The 19,580-nt window shown below is 34.7% G+C and overlaps 1 protein-coding gene across 1 annotated transcript in view; it reads left to right on the top strand.

Moving 5' to 3' along the window:
• The window catches only part of IQCB1 (IQ motif containing B1), a 71,014-nt gene that overhangs the window by 33,006 nt on the left and 18,428 nt on the right, over positions 1-19,580 (top strand). Inside the window, exons 8-12 of the mRNA XM_030801842.1 lie at positions 3,185-3,363; positions 5,319-5,428; positions 6,985-7,094; positions 16,416-16,558; positions 18,200-18,348. Coding sequence (XP_030657702.1) covers positions 3,185-3,363; positions 5,319-5,428; positions 6,985-7,094; positions 16,416-16,558; positions 18,200-18,348 — 691 coding nt within the window. The remainder of the gene's footprint in view (positions 1-3,184; positions 3,364-5,318; positions 5,429-6,984; positions 7,095-16,415; positions 16,559-18,199; positions 18,349-19,580) is intronic.

Below are 19,580 nucleotides of genomic sequence, written 5' to 3'. Positions count from 1 at the left end.
GAAGAAACCTGTAGCAAGATTTATACGGAAAGGAAAAGAAATAATACAAATGACCAATCTCAGGAATTACAGAGGTAACATCGTAACAGAGTCTACAAATACTAAAAATATCACAAGGGAATAATATAAACAACTTTATGCTTATAAATTTAACAAGTTAGATCAAATGGACACATTTATTGAAAGACACAAACTACCAAAATTTACTCAAGGAGCAATAGAGAACCCAAATATACTCTAGATAGCTATAAAGAAAAATTGAATTTGTAGCTAAAAACCTTCCCGCAAAGAGAACTCCAGGTCTGGATGGCTTTTTCACTGGTAGATTCTATTAAGCACTTCAGGAAGAAATAATAATCTTAAGCAAACTTTTCTAGAAAATCGAAAAGTAGGAAACACTTTCAACTCATTCTATGAGGTCAGCATTATCCTGATACCAAAACCAAACAAAGACATTATAAGAAAAGAAAACCACTCATCAGTATACTCATAAACATAGATAGAAATGTTCTGAACAAAATTTTATAAGTCAAATTCAACAATATATTAAAAAGTTAATACATCATGAATAAGTCTGGTTTATCCCAGGATTCAGGGCTGGTTTCATATTCTAAAGTCAGTCATTGTAACTTATGTTAACAAGCTAAAAATAGAAAAAACATACCATCATATCAGTAGATACAGAAAAAGCTTTTGACAAAATCCATTATCTACCCTGGATTTTAATTCAAAAAAAAAAAAAAAAAAAAAAGGCCTTGTAGCAAAGTAGTAATAGAAGGGAACTTTCTCAGAAAGCAGATCGGTGGTTGCCTGGGCATAGAATGATAGGGAAGGCAACAAGGGAGGAACTACAGTGAAATACAAGGAAGCTTTTAGGGGTGATAGATATATTCATTTTCTTGTTTTATGTTGGTGAAACATGTCAAACTGATGAAATTATATGCTTTACATATATGCAGTTCATTGTATATCAATTATATTTTTAAAAAGCTATTAAAAACAAAAATTATGAGGACTTGGTGAATGTTTTGATATGGGGTAGATAAAATAAATGGTGCAGTCAGATATGATACCAAGTTTTCTGTATTGGGTGATTAGACTGTGGTATGTGGAATATATAAGAAGTTGGTTTTGTGAGACAGATGATTAATTCAATGTTGGTTATGTTGAATATAGGTAGTTCAACAGGCAGTAAAAGTAAGTAGCTATATAAAGACTTATACACAAATGTTCATTGAGCTTTATTTGTAAAAAACAAGGACTAGCTAAAACTCAGATGTCCATCAGGTGAATAGGTAAACTAACTTCTGGAAGAGATTGGGACTAGAGTTACAGATTTACAAATCAGCTTATACATGGTAGTGAAAAACATGACAGAAAGTGAGATTAGTAGGAAGTGTGAATACAGTGAGAAAATAAATGGCTTGAAAATGGAGTCTTGGGGAAATAACCTTTTAGGGTTATACTGGGGAAGTGGAGCCCATAAAGACAAATGAAAAAAGAATGATCAGAAAAGTATGGGTGGAAGGTAGAGGGGAGACCAGAACTTTGTATCACAGAAGCTGAGTAAGTAGAAAGTATCAGATACAAACAAGTCTAGGAAAAGAAATGCTTATGATATATATGTGACTTAACATTTGGGAAGTTATACTGATGAACTTATCAAGGATAGTATAGTGAAATAGTGAAAAAGGAAAACTAGATGCAGTGGTTTGAGAAATGAGATGTGAGATAGCGGCGACAGAGAAGTTTGGATTAGAAGAGATGCAGAGATAAGATGGTAGTGGTATAGAGAGGATGTCTTTAAGATTAGGAGGTTGAAGAGCATCTAAAAGCATTTAAACTACTGTGTTACATTATAGCACAAACTCTTGGTGGGATGTGGAGTAAAGATGTGATAAGATTGGGATAAGGCTATCTGTAGAAGGCTTTCTGAGGTGAGCATATTTTTTATCTGAGTTTTGAATGGTGTGATGACATTGACTGATGGGAAAGGGTGAGCATCCTAGGCATAGAGAATAGCATGTAAGAGACACAGTGGCACAGTAGATGTCACAAAGATTCTCACATATTTTGATTGGATAACTTTATAAAGTCTTTCAACTCAGAGATTTTTACATTTAAGGTATGTTGCTGATCTCTTTTCTCTTAACAAAATTGTTTTACTAACTACTAAAGTACAATTTTCAAAAAGCTCAAACATGAGTCTTACACAAATATAAAATTTGACTGCTCAAAATTTTATTCAACTCATTAATGAGGGAACAAATAAGATATTTATACAGGGTCAAAGGAGAATTTGAGGAAAATAGATTTATGGAGTTGGTTTGTCGGAGGAATGTAGAAATAAATTTGCTGATAGATTTTTTAAAATTTGCTAATAGGAAAATATGACTTATAAAGCAATGTAGCCTTTAGAATTACCTTGTCTACTGGACAGAAATCATTTGTATTGCTTTGAATAAGAGTCTGTTTACATTGCTCTTAGATAAGAATCTTTGGCGTTGTTTTCTACCAGCCAACCTCTATTTTTACAGAATTGTAAAATATTTTAATGTGAGTAGAAAATTAAACAGAGGTACCTACACCTAGAAAATCACATACTCCTTAAGGGGGTAAATAAAAGGACACTCACTAACCCTTTCCTTTTGACTATTTCTAAGTTTTAGATAATTTTTCACGACATCAGTAATACAAGATGGGTTGTTAGTATAAGGAAGGAAATACCAAGGAAAGATTTTAAGTTTCTCCTATATTAAGCACATGATAGAATTCCTATGGCATTTTTGTCTTTGTATATCATTTAACAATTAACTGTGTACATGTCTTGATTTCACTTTTATCATTGCCTTGAAACTTTTAAATTATTTATTGTTTAGTATTTTGCACATTTATCTTTCCTCCTTGATTTGATTGCAGGCTTCTCTAAGGAGAGGGCCTTTGGCTACTTTGCATTCTCTATTGTACCTAGCACACGTGGTACCTTGCACATAGTAGGAATTCAATAAATATTAAGTGACTGAATATGATATATTCTTGGAACCAACATATATTTTAAAAAGTGGTTATATTCTTGGATCAGGACACAGTCCGGCATCAAGTTACTGAATCTTATATTTTAAATTTGTTGTGATACCTGTGCGTCAATTAGTAATGGTACTTTTTTTTTATTTTGTTCTATTAGTGGTGATTTACTCAGAATAGGAAGAAAAGCCCTGTATTCAATTTTAGATGAAGTTATTTTCAAGCTTTTTTCAACTCCTAGTCCAGTCATAAGAAGTACTGCTACAAAACTCCTACTGTTGATGGCTGAATCCCATCAGGAAATTTTGATTTTACTGAGACAAAGTAACTGCTACAAAGGTAGTGCATTCGTTCTTTCTTTTCTTGGGATTCTCAAAAAGAAAATTTTTATTGATGGTTTATGAAAAACAAAATTCTTATATTTTAAAGAGTTGATAACTGAACTGTGTAAATAAAACTTACAACAGATAGCAATTCAGAAAAAAATATATATATATAATCAAGCTATCTTCACGTCACTACAGATAGCATGTGGAAGATACTTTTCTGATCAGGTTGCCGTAAATATTTACTCCCTGTCTGACAAAAAGGTTGTGTGTTGAATATACCATATAGTATAGTAAAATAATGACCAAAAAGATCAGTGACCTTATCAAGACCAGCTTTAGTGGAGAAAATGGAGCTGTGCTTGAGAGGCCAGTAGCCCTTATGGTATTTTGAACTATCAATAATTACTCAACACTGCCTTTCCTCAAAAACAAACAAAAAAAATTGCCTTACCTCCAAAATCAAATACATATGTGAATTAAAAGTCAGAAATTTTGAGGATAAAAGGAGTAAGTATATTAACATTCTCATATAATAGCTTTCATTTAATTGAGCATTTACTGTGTGTCAGGCACATTCTGTATACTTTACATGCGTTACAATATTTAATCTTTATAACAATCCTGTGGGATAGATATTCTTATCCTTATTTTATAGATATAGAAACAGAGACATGGCAATTTGCCCAAGATCACAAAGGTAGTATATATATTTTTTAATTGCCAAGCAAAATTATATGTTATCTTTGTTTTCTTTGCTGACCAGAGCCATGTATGTATTATAATCTATTTTTCTTATTCAACATGGTCAGGAAATGGGATTCTAGTTCATTAAATATATTTATTAATATAGGGTTATACTGTATGGGAATTTTTAAAGGTTAGAATATAATATGCATTTAATACCTAAACAACTAGAAAGGTCTTTATCATTCTTGATGATTTTTAAGACATTGTAATAATGTACCTTGCGTTAGTCATTACTGAGGGTATTGTAGGAATAGAGAGAGAAAGTACCAGTAATAGAGCTCTTTAGTTGATATTGTGCCAGATAGACATTTTTCAATTCTGTAATTCAATTCCTACAGAAATGTGAATGTCTGAAAAAGTCGTTATAAAGGAATTTTACCTGAATCCTTCTCCCTTTCTTTGACTTATATCTCAATAGCAGAACTTACTCAGGTTCCTGAAGATATTTTACAATTATTAATACTGCTGAGAACTTGGGTGTTGAAGAGAGTATAAGGCATTAAAAGATCCATATAGTGGTTTCCCCAATTATACATTGCAAGGCAATTTTACCTTATGTATTTATTTTGAATACACACATTATAATACATCATTTCAGCGTACCCTGGAAATAGTACTTACTTTGTACCTTTTACTACTACTATGTATTATTTTGGCGTGAAAATGTACTATCCTAGTGTTGTAGCACTTCACCTATAATGTTTTCCCAGGAACCTATTGATTTGCCCCAAATTATATATGTTACCATATGTTTATATTTAATAATCTTTTTCAACTAATAATAACTAATAATAATATGCATAAGTGCTTCCACGGGGCAAGCATTTACTGAATATGTATCTGTAGTAATTTATCTTTAAAATGTTTCCATTTAAAGTGTTTTTGTTCAAATAAAAAAAAATCTTTACTTTTTGATTTACCACAGTGATTCCATCCCCCTCCTTTTTTTTTTTTTTTTTTATCAAAGAGATTGTCTAGACAGATTTTCTTTTTATCAGATCCCACAATTGAGCACGTAAGAATTCTCAGGAGGGAGGAATATCTTAAAGATTTCAACCTGGAAGTCTCTGAGAAAAGGAGAAAGAAAAATAATGTGATTAATCTTGTTTTCATTTGTTTTTAAGCCAGACTTTTTAGCTTCAAATTAATACTGATTAGATAACAAAATAATATTTTATTATTATAATAATAGTTGTACCTTTTGCTATTCCATTTCAGGACTCAGAAGTCTACTAAGTAAACAGGAAACTGGGACTGAATTCAGTCAAGAACTTAGACAGCTTGTTGGCCTTTTAAGCCCAATGGTCTATCAGGAAGTAGAAGAGCAGGTATTAAGTTACCAAAAAAAAAAAATTGCATGATATTCGCTGACTGTATTAAACCTTAGTTTTCCTTAAATGTTCTTCACTTTCTTTCTCTTAAGACTTCAAGCAAAATACCTCCAAAACAGAAATATCTTTAAATTTTTTACTCAGGAGGTTGAGGCAGGAGGATTGCTTGAGTCCAGGAATTGGAGACTGCCCTATGATCACACCCATGAATAGCCACTGCACCCCAGCCTAGTCAACATAGCAAAACGCCATCTTTAAAATATAATGTTACAAAATTGTATCTCTCTGCCATTCGACCTGCTGAAAAACATAATTCCAGTCTCCCATTTATATCTGTTTATAGATACTGCCACATCAGTTTCATTCAGCATTTCTCATGAAAGCCCCATCTCTGATGTTTATCTTCTTTTATCTATAAGCTATTTAAACTTTTAAAGTTGTCTTTCCAAAAAAATCTCTAATTGTATCAAACTGTATTTATGGTAAGGGTAACCCGTGGCTACCCTTCTTGTTCTTTGAGATACAACAATAACGCCTTTTCCTTTGTGTAAGAAATGGTACTAATAAAAATTATTTAGAAATTTGAGGCAGCAAGTTATTGATTATTTCATCATAGTTCCTCTAGTATACTCAAAATGATGGCTCTAAATAGCCCATTCCAACAGGAAGAGGCATATAGCTTTCTGATTTCCAGATAAAGACTTAAATATGGAAAACATCTAAAATGACTAAAGATATTTTTTAATTTAAAAGGAAAAGGGGACATTGTATATCCAAAATCCAAAACCAAAAAGGCAATAAATTTAAAAATACAAGCAGAAACCATGTAAAGAAGTCCAGTAAGGCAGGAGAATGGGTTGGGAGAGGCTGGAAGGAAGAGTGCAGAAGAAGGGAGTTTCTTTTTTCTGTATATATGAACCATCATGAGTTTAGATTAATTTCAAAACTATGCATGTGCTCAAATTCATATTGATTAGGTAACAAAATCATAAAACTATATTTTATTATTTATTTTGTACCCTTTGCCATTCCATTTGAGGACTCAGAAGTCTATTAAGTAAACAGGAGACTGGGACAGAATTCAGTCAAGAACTCAGACAGCTCACTGACCTTTTAAGCCCAATGGTCTATCAGGAGAATAGCATATCAAAAGCTTACAGAACTAAACAGAGATTCGAGCAACCATCCACAATGGTCAACAGAGCTTATAGTTTGAACCTAACTAGGTTGATTGCCTATTAAGTAAAAACATTAACATGTTAGCTCAAAAAAGATTATGAAAGGTCAGGCGGACTATGAAATCTTTGAAAAGGAAATGGAAGTGAGATTATCCAGGGAGAATTTGGAGCTAACTAGACTATATCTTGAGTATGTTCTAGAAATTGCCTTACCAAGCCTAACATACCTGCTTTGGGAGGTAAGGTTTAATATTCTTACTCATCTTGTTAGAGCTAGACATTAATACTTGCCCTGACCTGATACTTTAAGAGGTAAACTTTTTTTTTTTTAAAGACCTTCCTAGAGATATCTCTAAATTATTTTCGGCATTTCAGAAACTGCATCAAGCAGCATGCTTGATTCAAGCCTATTGGAAGGGTTTTCAGACAAGAAAGAGATTAAAGAAGCTTCCATCTGCTGTGATTGCTTTGCAGAGGAGTTTCAGGTAAAAAAATTTGGTGAGGGGATTGATGATCATAGAATCTTACTAGAGTACAGTTGAATTGAAATTTAGGTGATTTTTTTTTTAATTTCCTAGTATGTTTCTTGTTATCTTTTCATTTTTTTTCCATACGTTTCTGGGTACCAACACTCCAGTAACCAGACGCACTTTCAAAGCAAAGGACGTAAGACAGGAATCTGATGTGTCAAATATACAATCCTATCTACTTAATAAGATACTTGGGGAGGGGCCAAGCCTACAAAGGGAGCCAATGATAGTTATATTATTAAACCCTCAAAACCAACAGTTATCATAATTTTGCGTATATAATTATAACAATAACATGTATGCGTATAAGAGTTTAAGTCTATTAACCTGATTTTCCTGAATAAATATGGCATGGATGGATATCTTCATTGAATTATGATATAGTTTGGCATTTATTTCAAGTAGACTGAAAAGGAAATACTGAAGACATAGCCCACTTTCTGAAATGATGTAACCAATCCAGATCCTCCGAGGTCACAGAACAAGAAAAAATAACTTAGCTTCTAGGTGATTTATGATAAAGAAGATCTGTTTCAGAGGTGACGTTTTCATACAGCCTAACTTAAAGCCAAGCTTTAGTTCGCTAAAATGAAACTGGCATTTTACAGAAGTTAATTTTTTAAAGAAAACTGAAACTATTCTTTTAATAACTGCAGGTGTATTTCTCAGTTATAAAAACATTTAAAAATAGCTCTGGGGTTCAAAATACTATGTAGTCACAGAGTTGAATACATTGAAATCACTCTAGCTAACTGTGTCTCTTAGTGGGTATCCTATTAATTGATGAACGTTTTCTTCAGAGAAGAATTAAAGATGGATTTTAAATATTATTGGGCATGAATATTGTTGGTAGCAAAGAAAAGAATTAATTTTTAAATATATATCAAGTGCCTAGTGTATGCCAGGGGATCCATCCCCTGGCAGTTTAACAGATTCAAGTTTGTATCTCACTTCAGCAGCTTACTGGTTGAGTGAACTTGGACAATCCCCCACCTCTCTCAGCCTCAAACTTCCAATCTATAAAATGAGAATAATAGTTTATACACTTGTATGATCAAGATAATGTAAAATTTGAGATAATACAAAGTTTTTAGCATATTATCTGGCACTTAAAAAATGATAGGAGGAAAAATGCATATGGCACATTTTCTGTCCTTGAAAATTTATAAATCTAGGTAGACAAATAGATGCATTAAATAGATAGTACTAATGAGAGGCAAGTATTATCCATCTATTATTACTCAAAGTTTATTGCCTATCTTACAAGCTGTTTTTTTTTTTAAAGCATTTCTGTGGTTAGATAAATTTGGGAAATATTGAGTACTTTCTGAGTCACAGTGTATATTTTTCTACCCAAAGCATCTGAGTTGCTCTTGGTATTGCCTTCTGTGGTGAATTCAGATAGAGTAGGTATTACTTATGGATTCTACCTGCTATCATCCTTAGTTGTCTGTCATCTTAAATTTAAAGGTACCCTTATACATGGATTCAGAGCATTAATGTTTAGTCCCACAAGAGTTCCCAAATTTGCTCATATACTCTCTCTTTCAATATTAAAATCTCTATTTAAAAGTAGCCCAGGATTACAGATTTTTTTCCCACTTAGAAGTGTATCTATGGAATCTAATATTCCATTATTTTTAAATAGAAATTCCATTGCTTTTTTTACATAACCAGAAGAGTTATAAATACTTCTATTAAAAAAGATAAGCTGTGAAGCAAAAATTATTTAAGTCTCACATTTTGTGTTTGTTGCCTTTCCAGTATTTTTGCATTTGAGGTTCCAGAATATGCTGAAATGCAGTTCTAACCTGTTGGATTCTATTTAGTTTTTTAATTTTCAGTTTTCTCCAGTTTAGCACCTTCCCTCTTCTATTAGTTGTTACAGTTCATGCAAATGTCTCTTGCTTCCTTTGTAGCTTGGTTTTTTTTCAAAGGTTATTTCTGTCTTTTTGTGCTCAGGTCTTATCTCAGTAATTTCCCCCTCCCATGGTTTTGGGAGAGAGACTGCCCACCGGTCACACTTATGGGTCCAGATTGATTAGTGTTCTTTAGATTCAGCAAGAGGCATTCTTTTTTTTTTTTTTTTTTTTTTTTTTTTACATAAACAATGTCTACTTTTATTTCACTTTTCCCAGAAGTTCCATGTTTATTTTATATGAAATGTGGATTTTTAACACAAAAATTTATGGACTGGACAATGGAACAGAAACAGAATGTGGTACAAATAGATGTTTAGTAATACAATAAAACAACAATTACAAATTTGTGGATGAATTATTAAAGTATTGAGAAAATTGGGGAAATATTGAAAAAAAAATTATGTTAAATTCTCACCATTATGAATAATGGGAATAGTTGAAATTCCCTCATCAGTATTTGGCACAAGGATGTCTCATTAGTCTCAGATACCATGAAGAGGCAGAGTTTCTGATCATCACATAACCATTGTTATCACACCAAGATAATATGATTTTAGTGAAACGCAAAGAGATATGACGCTAGTTAGCATGCACAGCGTTTTTGCTTACTTATATGAAATAATTTAGATTAGGAAGTTTTTACTTTAGAAACTATCTCACTCTGTGCCCACACAGGGATACAGTGGCACAGTCATTGCTCACTGTATTCTCTTTTTTTTATTATTATTATACTTTAGGTTTTAGGGTACATGTGCACAATGTGCAGGTTTGTTACATATGTATCCATGTGCCATGTTGTTTTGCTGCACCCATTAACTCGTCATTTAGCATTAGGTATATCTCCTAATGCTGTCCCTCCTCCCTCCCCCCACCCCACAACAGTCCCCGGAGTGTGATGCTCCCCTTCCTGTGTCCATGAGTTCTCATTGTTCAGTTCCCACCTATGAGTGAGAACATGTGGTGTTTGGTTTTTTGTCCTTGTGATAGTTTACTGAGAATGATGGTTTCCAGCTTCATCCATGTCCCTACAAAGGACATGAACTCATCCTTTTTTATGGCTGCATAGTATTCCATGGTGTATATGTGCCACATTTTCTTAATCCAGTCTATCATTGTTGGACATTTGGGTTGGTTCCAACTCTTTGCTATTGTGAATAGTGCCGCAATAAACATACGTGTCCATGTGTCTTTATAGCAGCATGATTTATAGTCCTTTGGGTATATACCCAGTAATGGGATGGCTGGGTCAAATGGTATTTCTAGTTCTAGATCCCTGAGGAATCGCAACACTGACTTCCACAATGGTTGAACTAGTTTACAGTCCCACCAACAGTGTAAAAGTGTTCCTATTTCTCCACATCCTCTCCAGCACCTGTTATTTCCTGACTTTTTAATGATTGCCATTCTAACTGGTGTGAGATGGTATCTCACTGTGGTTTTGATTTGCATTTCTCTGATGGCCAGTGATGATGAGCATTTTTTCATGTTTTTTGGCTGCATAAATGTCTTCTTTTGAGAAGTGTCTGTTCATGTCCTTTGCCCACTTTTTGATGGGGTTGTTTTTTTCTTGTAAATTTGTTTGAGTTCATTGTAGATTCTGGATATTAGCCCTTTGTCAGATGAGTAGGTTGCAAAAATTTTCTCCCATTCTGTAGGTTGCCTGTTCACTCTGATGGTAGTTTCTTTTGCTGTGCAGAAGCTCTTTAGTTTAATTAGATCCCATTTGTCAATTTTGGCTTTTGTTGCCATTGCTTTTGGTGTTTTAGACATGAAGTCCTTGCCCACGCCTATGTCCTGAATGGTATTGCCTAGGTTTTCTTGTAGGATTTTAATGGTTTTAGGTCTAACATTTAAGTCTTTAATCCATCTTGAATTAATTTTTGTATAAGGTGTAAGGAAGAGATCCAGTTTCCACTTTCTACATATGGCTAGCCAGTTTTCCAAGTACCATTTATTAAATAGGAAATCCTTTCCCCATTTCTTGTTTTTGTCAGGTTTGTCAAAGATCAGATAGTTGTAGCTATGCGGCATCATTTCTGAGGGCTCTGTTCTGTTCCATTGATCTATGTCTCTGTTGTGGTACCAGTGCCATGCTGTTTTGGTTACTGTAGCCTTGTAGTAGAGTTTGAAGTCAGGTAGCGTGATGCCTCCAGCTTTGTTCTTTTGGCTTAGGATTGACTTGGCGATGCGGGCTCTTTTTTGGTTCCATATGAACTTTAAAGTAGTTTTTTCCAATTCTGTGAAGAAAGTCATTGGTAGCTTGATGGGGATGGCATTGGAATTAACCTTGGGCAGTATGGCCATTTTCATGATATTGATTCTTCCCACCCATGAGCATGGAATGTTCTTCCATTTGTTTGTATCCTCTTTTATTTCATTGAGCCATGGTTTGTAGTTCTCTTTGAAGAGGTCCTTCACATCCCTTGTAAGTTGGATTCCTAGGTATTTTATTCTCTTTGAAGCAATTGTGAATGGGAGTTCACTCATGATTTGGCTGTTTGTCTGTTATTGGTGTACAAGAATGCTTGTGATTTTTGTACATTGATTTTGTATCCTGAGACTTTGCTGAAGTTGCTAATCAGCTTAAGGAGATTTTGGGCTGAGACAATGGGGTTTTCTAGATGTACAATCATGTCATCTGCAAACAGGGACAATTTGACTTCCTATTTTCCTAATTGAATACCCTTTATTTCCTTCTCCTGCCTGATTGCCCTGGCCAGAACTTCCAGCACTATGTTGAATAGGAGTGGTAAGAGAGGGCATCCCTGTCCTGTGCCAGTTTTCAAAGGGAATGCTTCCAGTTTTTGCCCATTCAGTATGATATTGGCTGTGGGTTTGTCGTAGATAGCTCTTATTATTTTGAGATACATCCCATCAATACCTAATTTATTGAGAGTTTTTAACATGAAGGGTTGTTGAGTTTTGTCAAAGGCCTTTTCTGCATCTATTGACATAATCGTGTGGTTTTTGTCTTTGGTTCTGTTTATATGCTGGATTACATTTATTGATTTGCCTATGTTGAACCAGCCTTGCATCCCAGGGATGAAGTCCACTTGATCATGGTGTATAAGCTTTTTGATGTGCTGCTGGATTCGATTTGCCAGTATTTTATTGAGGATTTTTGCATCAATGTTCATCAAGGATATTGGTCTGAAATTCTCTTTTTTGGTTATGTCTCTGCCAGGCTTTGGTATCAGGACAATGCTGGCCTCATAAAATGTGTTAGGGAGGATTCCCTCTTTTTCTATCTATTGGAATAGTTTCAGAAGGAATGGTACCATTTCCTCCTTGTACCTCTGGTAGAATTCGGCTGTGAATCCATCAGGTCCTGGACTCTAGTCACACCCTTGCTAACGCACTTTCATAGTGGTTTCTTACTTAGTCATTTCTCGTATTCAGAAACTTTGTTGTCTCTTTTTTTTTTTTTTTTTTTATAATTTGTATGGTTAGAATTGTTTTTTTGTTGTTGTTGTTTTTTTTCAATTTTTTTTTTTTTATTATACTTCAGGTTTTAGGGTACATGTGCACAATGTGCAGGTTTGTTACGTATGTATCCATGTGCCATGTTGATTTCCTGCACCCATTAACTCATCATTTAGCATTAGGTATATCTCCTAATGCTGTCCCTCCCCCCACCCCACAACAGTCCCCGGAGTGTGATGTTCCCCTTCCTGTGTCCATGAGTTCTCATTGTTCAGTTCCCACCTATGAGTGAGAACATGCGGTGTTTGGTTTTTTGTCCTTGCGATAGTTTACTGAGAATGATGTTTTCCAGATTCATCCATGTCCCTACAAAGGACACGAACTCATCATTTTTTATGGCTGCATAGTATTCCATGGTGTATATGTGCCACATTTTCTTAATCCAGTCTATTGTTGTTGGACATTTGGGTTGGTTCCAACTCTTCGCTATTGTGAATAGTGCCCCAATAAACATACGTGTGCATGTGTCTTTATAGCAGCATGATTTATAGTCCTTTGGGTATATACCCAGTAATGGGATGGCTGGGTCAAATGGTATACTGCCCAATGTAATTTATAGATTCAATGCCATCCCCATCAAGCTACCAATGACTTTCTTCACAGAATTGGAAAAAACTACTTTAAAGTTCATATGGAACCAAAAAAGAGCCCGCATCGCCAAGTCAATCCTAAGCCAAAAGAACAAAGCTGGAGGCATCACGCTACCTGACTTTAAACTATACTACAAGGCTACAGTAACCAAAACAGCATGGTACTGGTACCACAACAGAGACATAGATCAATGGAACAGAACAGAGCCCTCAGAAATGATGCCGCATATCTACAACTATCTGATCTTTGACAAACCTGACAAAAACAAGAAATGGGGAAAGGATTCCCTATTTAATAAATGGTGCTGGGAAAACTGGCTAGCCATATGTAGAAAGCTGAAACTGGATCCCTTCCTTACACCTTATACAAAAATTAATTCAAGATGGATTAAAGACTTAAATGTTAGACCTAAAACCATTAAAATCCTACAAGAAAACCTAGGCAATACCATTCAGGACATAGGCGTGGGCAAGGACTTCATGTCTAAAACACCAAAAGCAATGGCAACAAAAGCCAAAATTGACAAATGGGATCTAATTAAACTTTGTTGTCTCTTAAGTACTCTTCTGCAGCAAGGTTTTCTGAAGCAGCTAACAGCTGCTCTAGTTATCTTAGAGAAACCTCACAATTTACCTACCTCTATCATAGTGCTGATTTTTAAGTGTCTTAATTACATTTGTTGATTTCATCTTGAAACTGAGCTTCTTAAATGCAGATAGCATCTTTTTTCTCTCTCTCCCTCTGAGGCACAGTGTCTTGGCAGCAGAAAGTTTGGTCAACTCCCACTTTAATGGTAAAAATTCAGATTGATTAAATGTAAATCATGGAATTTACTTATTTTCGGAATATGACATCTGATCAGTCATTTCATTTTCAGAAGTGTAATACAGATGCCAGGTGGTCCAGTGCCTACTAATTCTTACAAAGAAACAAGTTGGAAGAATAATTGTTTGATTTTTGAGTGATTAGAGAAACTCTGAACAAAATAATTAGATGTTATTTAATAATAAATGGGGGAATTACATTCAAAATCACTTCAGTTCCTAATAAATGTTTTCAAACATTAAAATAAAACATATGAATCCAATAAGCACACCTGTTTACAACTTAGTCCCTATTTAAATCACCAGATCTCACTTTTGTCCTGTCTTTCTGGTTTGTACTTTACTTCCATCTTCATGCTCCATAGTCTTTTCATTTTTGCCATATTTCATAGCCTACATGCCTAAATTGTTTCCCAAACCCAGTTTTCTGACAGATTAAATATTCTAGCAGATGCAATTTTAATGATTACTATGTTTTTCATACTAACAGTGTAAAATGGTATTTAAAATATTGATAACGCAGTATTAGACATTATAATCTATAGCCAATTAGAAGTTAGAAACAGAGGCAGTTTGTTGTCGTTGTTTTGAGGCGGAGTCTCACTCTGTCACTCAGGCTGGAGTGCAGTGGCACGATCTTGGCTCACTGCAACCTCCACCTCCCAGGTTCAAGCTCCTGCCTCAGCCTCCCAAGTAGCTGGGACTACAAGTGCACACCATCATACCCAGCTGATTTTTGTATTTTTAGTAGAAATGGGGTTTCACTATGTTGGCCAGGCTGGTCTCGAACTCCTGACCTCAGGTGATCCACCCACCTTGGCCTCCCAAAGTGCTGGGATTACAGGTGTGAGCCACCGCACCCGGCCACAGAGGTAGTTTTTTAAAAATCAGTTTAAAAGGAGGCTCTGTTTAGGGCCTGCTCTCTTTTACACTCTGTGAATGGGTAAGAGATAAAACATTATTATCTGCATGCTGTATAACCCAGAAATTTTGAGGTGATGGAATTCTGTAGAACAGGCAAGTTGCTATCAGCTATTCTTTGGGAAGGGAGAGGCCCTTACCTACTTCATTTCCAGCTTTCACAAAGAGCAAGAGACACTTAGAACTATTCAATTAGCTCTAGATCTTCTCTGGAATCTTTTGACACACATACACTTTTGAGGTCTTCTCTACCCTCGATAGTAGGGATAAGAAAGAAGTTTCAAAACAAATAAATTCTCTACTCTGCCCTAAGTAGAAAGCTAGAGAAAATTTAAGTTGTAATTGATGGAAGAATTTATGAGAAACAACCACAGGCACAAAAAATTTTATCAAAACAATCAAAATAAACTATTTTGAGTTGAAAATTCAGTTGAAAAATCACAATAATTCTCTCTAACTATACTATAATGAAGTCTGGCTATTAAGAGTACAAAGCTATAGCCAAGGTACCACATTTGTTTACAGTTTAATTCTAAGAATACAGTTTTAAAAAAAGATCTAAGAGAAAATGTTCTTGAGGGAGACACATGTCAAATTAAGTCTATAGAGGGAAACTAAGTAGTTTATTCTGCCTCTCTTATCTTTTCTTTTTCTGTGGGTGTCTGAAAGCATTTTGAGTATATTTACTGTAAACTGACACTTGTAGTCTCCTTACGTAGTGATATTGGAAGCAACAAAAACTAGATGGGAATGACTAAGGAGAAATTTTGGTGAATAAAAGCAGATAATACAGAAATTATAATTATATAAAATGTGGCCACATGAAAATTTTCATAACCAGTTATAAAAGTAAGGTTCAGTTGTCAATAATTGAGAAATAGGCATAAGAAGAAAACAAAGATCAACTGTAATTACATCATGCAGTAAAAATCACTTGAATTTTTAATGTTTTTTATTTATTTTTCTGTGTAAGTAAATGTAAGTTTTTTGACACAATTTTGATCTCATTCTTCTATGTCCTGATTTTCCTTTTACCTGACATTAGATTATCGGTATATTCTCATGTCACTAAATATTCTTCAAACATTTTATTTTTTCATAGTTCATAGAATCCCATCCCATCAGGTGAATGAACCAGTATCTCTTTATCCAACTCCCTGTTGTGAGACAAAGTTTGTTTTCAACTTGTTACTGTTGTAATACTGTGGAGAACATTTTTGAACATAAATTTTTACATATATATCTGATTATTTCCTTAAGACAATTATTTGTAATGGAATTAATTGGTCATCACTTTTAAGGCTTTTTATTTATATATTTCAAATATTTTTCCAGACTTTTAATGCATATATACAACTATTTCTCCAGAAAGATTGCACAACAGCAGCAGATGACAAGTTATTTTATCATACCTTATTAACACTAGAAATTATCTTAAAATTTTTTCTGTTTACATTTATTTGATTACTAGTGAGGTTATGCATTTTTTCATATGATTTATGAAAATTATGTATAACACACTGTTTCCATCACAGATCCAAACGATCAAAGATGTTGCTGGAGATAAATAGGCAGAAGGAAGAAGAGGACCTCAAATTACAATTGCAACTTCAAAGACAGAGAGCCATGAGACTTTCCCGAGAATTGTGGCTGAGTATGCTCGAAATAGTTCATCCAGGTGAGTGGCAGTATCAACTTTATAAATATAAGAATATTTAGGTTATCTTTTAACAAACCAAGTTTTCTAGCTATGTGATGATTTTTTTAAAAATTTGGACTTATGTCCTTTTTCTCTGTTTTTCAGATAAACTTCATTAAATCGTCTGAGTTCAAAAATGGTTACTATTTCTTCGATTCAGACCTATTAGTTGACGATGAACAATCTCCCCACCAGTTTTTTTTTCTTATCCTTCAGATAATTTAGTGAAACATAAAAATTTTTGCATAAAGATAGCTGTTAGAGACACAAAGATACTTCTTGAACTAAAATAAGGAGTTGGAATATTATTACATTCCAAGGGAATCAGAACTTAACTCATTCCTTAGTACAAATGTTATGACATCTCCTTGCCACCTTTGACAGACTAAGCTGAAATTAGTAAGAAGGTGTGGTCTGAGAGGTCTTAGTGGTTTCAATATTATCTTCAAATTCTTTTACCTGTCTTCTTGTTATTCAATCCAGGGTCCTTCACTAGCCCTTTATTTCACTTCATCTCCATTAAATATAGATGTTTTCTAGGGTTCCATCCTCACCTTATTCCTGCCATTTTGCTCTTCCTGGGGTATCCATCCATAACTACAGCTCAACTCTCAGCTGAGTGCTGAGCAGTCTCAAATCTGGTCTCCATCTTTACCTACTCTCCTAAGCTCTTAGAGCAGAATTCCCAAGAGAAATTTTTACAAAAATGAAAGGTTGTATATCTGTACCATCCAGTGGGGTAGCCAATGGCTAGAGATGGCTATTGAGTATTTGAAATATGGCTAGTGCACTGAAGGACCTGAATTTTAATTTTACTTTATTTTAACCCAAGTAGCCACTTGTGGATAGTTTCTACTCTATTGAATAACACACCTCTGTAGCCAACTGCCTATTGGATCCAGCTTTACCTGGACATCCACAGGCATCCCAAACACCAAAGTCATTATCTTACCCCTCAGATTTCCTTTTCCTTTATTCCCCATCTCAGGTAATGGCACCAACAACTTACTCAGTTTCCCATTTGAGACATCCTAGAGTCCTTTCCCTCTTTTACCTCCATATCCAATTGATCATTAAATTATATCAGTTTCTTTTACTCCCCCAAATACACCCCTCTTTTTCTTAACAATTCTACTGCCTTATTCTGTCACATATGTACTGTGAACCCTAGGCTGTATGCTGAGCAACTCCAAGAAAGCAAAAAGAAAGTTATCTGTATAACTGACTGAGTGACTTAAGAGAAATTTGGAAGCATGTAGAGTAGAGAACACATACACACATTTTGACCTTTCCTCTGATGGTACTGAATGACTTCTTAATTGTGTATTTAGGATTCTTTTTTTTTTTTTTTAATGTTCTTAGTGTCAGATTTTCAGCCATTTTCTTACTACTCTACCACAAAAATATTATATGAGTTCTTTCTGTAAAGAAGCGCATAATCTGGGAAAGCTTTGTTTCTAAAATCTTAGAACCATGGTAAAATAATAGATTTGGGAAAATTAGTGAACAATATTGACAAATATAAAAAGAATGCAAGATTATTCTTATCATTGTCCTGATTCCAGAACTTAAGAAAGCATGGCAGTGAGTATGTTGTAATAGTGTCTATCATCTTTTTAGGTCAGGTGGAGAAACACTATCGGGAAATGGAAGAGAAATCAGCACTGATTATCCAGAAACATTGGAGAGGGTACAGGGAAAGGAAAAATTTTCACCAACAGAGGCAGTCTCTCATAGAGTATAAAGCAGCTGTCACACTTCAAAGAGCAGTGAGTCTAATGTAGTGAAAAGAGCTCTGAATCAAGAGGCAAAAATATGAGTTCAAAACTGACTTTGCTAATTACCTGTTGTAAAGCCTTGGTCAAGACACTTAGTTTTCTTGAGCCTGAGTTTTTTCTTTTGTAAAAGAAAAACCCCTTACCTCTGGCCAAGCTGATTTAGACACTCAGTCCTTAGTACTGCCTTAGAACCTTGTACATCATTTACTATACTGCAATGTTGTTTTGTTAATTATTTCCCTTCTTACTTGGGCTGTGAGTTCTTCAAGAATAAGGAGCTAAGTCTTATTGTTGTCAGCTCATCACATGTGCTTGATGTATGAATAGATGTTTACCCTTACCCTCTTCACTCAGTTGTTATGTGGATCAGATACCCTAATTTATGGGAATGTATTTTGTAAATTACAAAGTTCTGTGCAAGTGCAGCATGTGATATTTCATTTTTTTGATGCACAGATGAGATATTAGGTATATTTAGATCATTATAACATTTTAATTGTAGAATTGTATTTTTTTTTTTTTTGAGACAGATTCTTTCTCTGTTGCAAGGCTGAAGTGCAATGGCACGATCTTGGCTCACTGCAACCTCCGCCTCCCAGGTTCAAGCAATTCTCCTGCCTCAGCCTCCCAAGTAGCTGGGACTACAGGCACGCACCACCACACCCATCTAATTTTTGTATTTTTAGTAGAGACAGGGTTTCACCATGTTGGCCAGGATGGTCTCGATCTCTTGACCTCGTGATCTGCCCACCTCAGCCTCCGAAAGTGCTGGGATTACAGGTGTGAGCCATCGTGCCTGGCCTCTTATTCTTAAATAGCAATCTTTCTGTGATCTCTCTAGAGCATAGTACTATTTTGTTGCCTTGGAAAAGCATAGCACAAGATGGTTTTTTAAATTTAATGACCAGTTTTCCTAACATCCAGTTGTTCTCTTATACATGGTTAACTTTCATATTAGGATTTCAGGTCCTATAGCATTTAGCTTAACAATCCCCTACTGAATTTTTAGGTCAGTTTCAGTTTTCTACTGTGATAGATTTTGAACAGTCTCTGTGATTAACTTTTTACAAAGTTTTTTTTTTTTTTTAATCATCCAAAAAACATAGTAGAATAAATACTAGAGAAGTAGGAAGAGATGCCTGCCTTGTATTCCTTCAAGCTCTGCTGGGGATCTCAGGTTGTATCTGCAACAAACAGTCTTGCACCATCACTGTATCACACGT

The sequence above is a fragment of the Nomascus leucogenys genome, chromosome 21, assembly GCF_006542625.1.
Source record: "Nomascus leucogenys isolate Asia chromosome 21, Asia_NLE_v1, whole genome shotgun sequence".
Lineage (NCBI taxonomy): Eukaryota > Metazoa > Chordata > Mammalia > Primates > Hylobatidae > Nomascus > Nomascus leucogenys.
The sequence above is the reverse complement of the archived record's forward strand: the minus strand, read 5'-3'. Positions and strand labels throughout refer to the sequence as shown.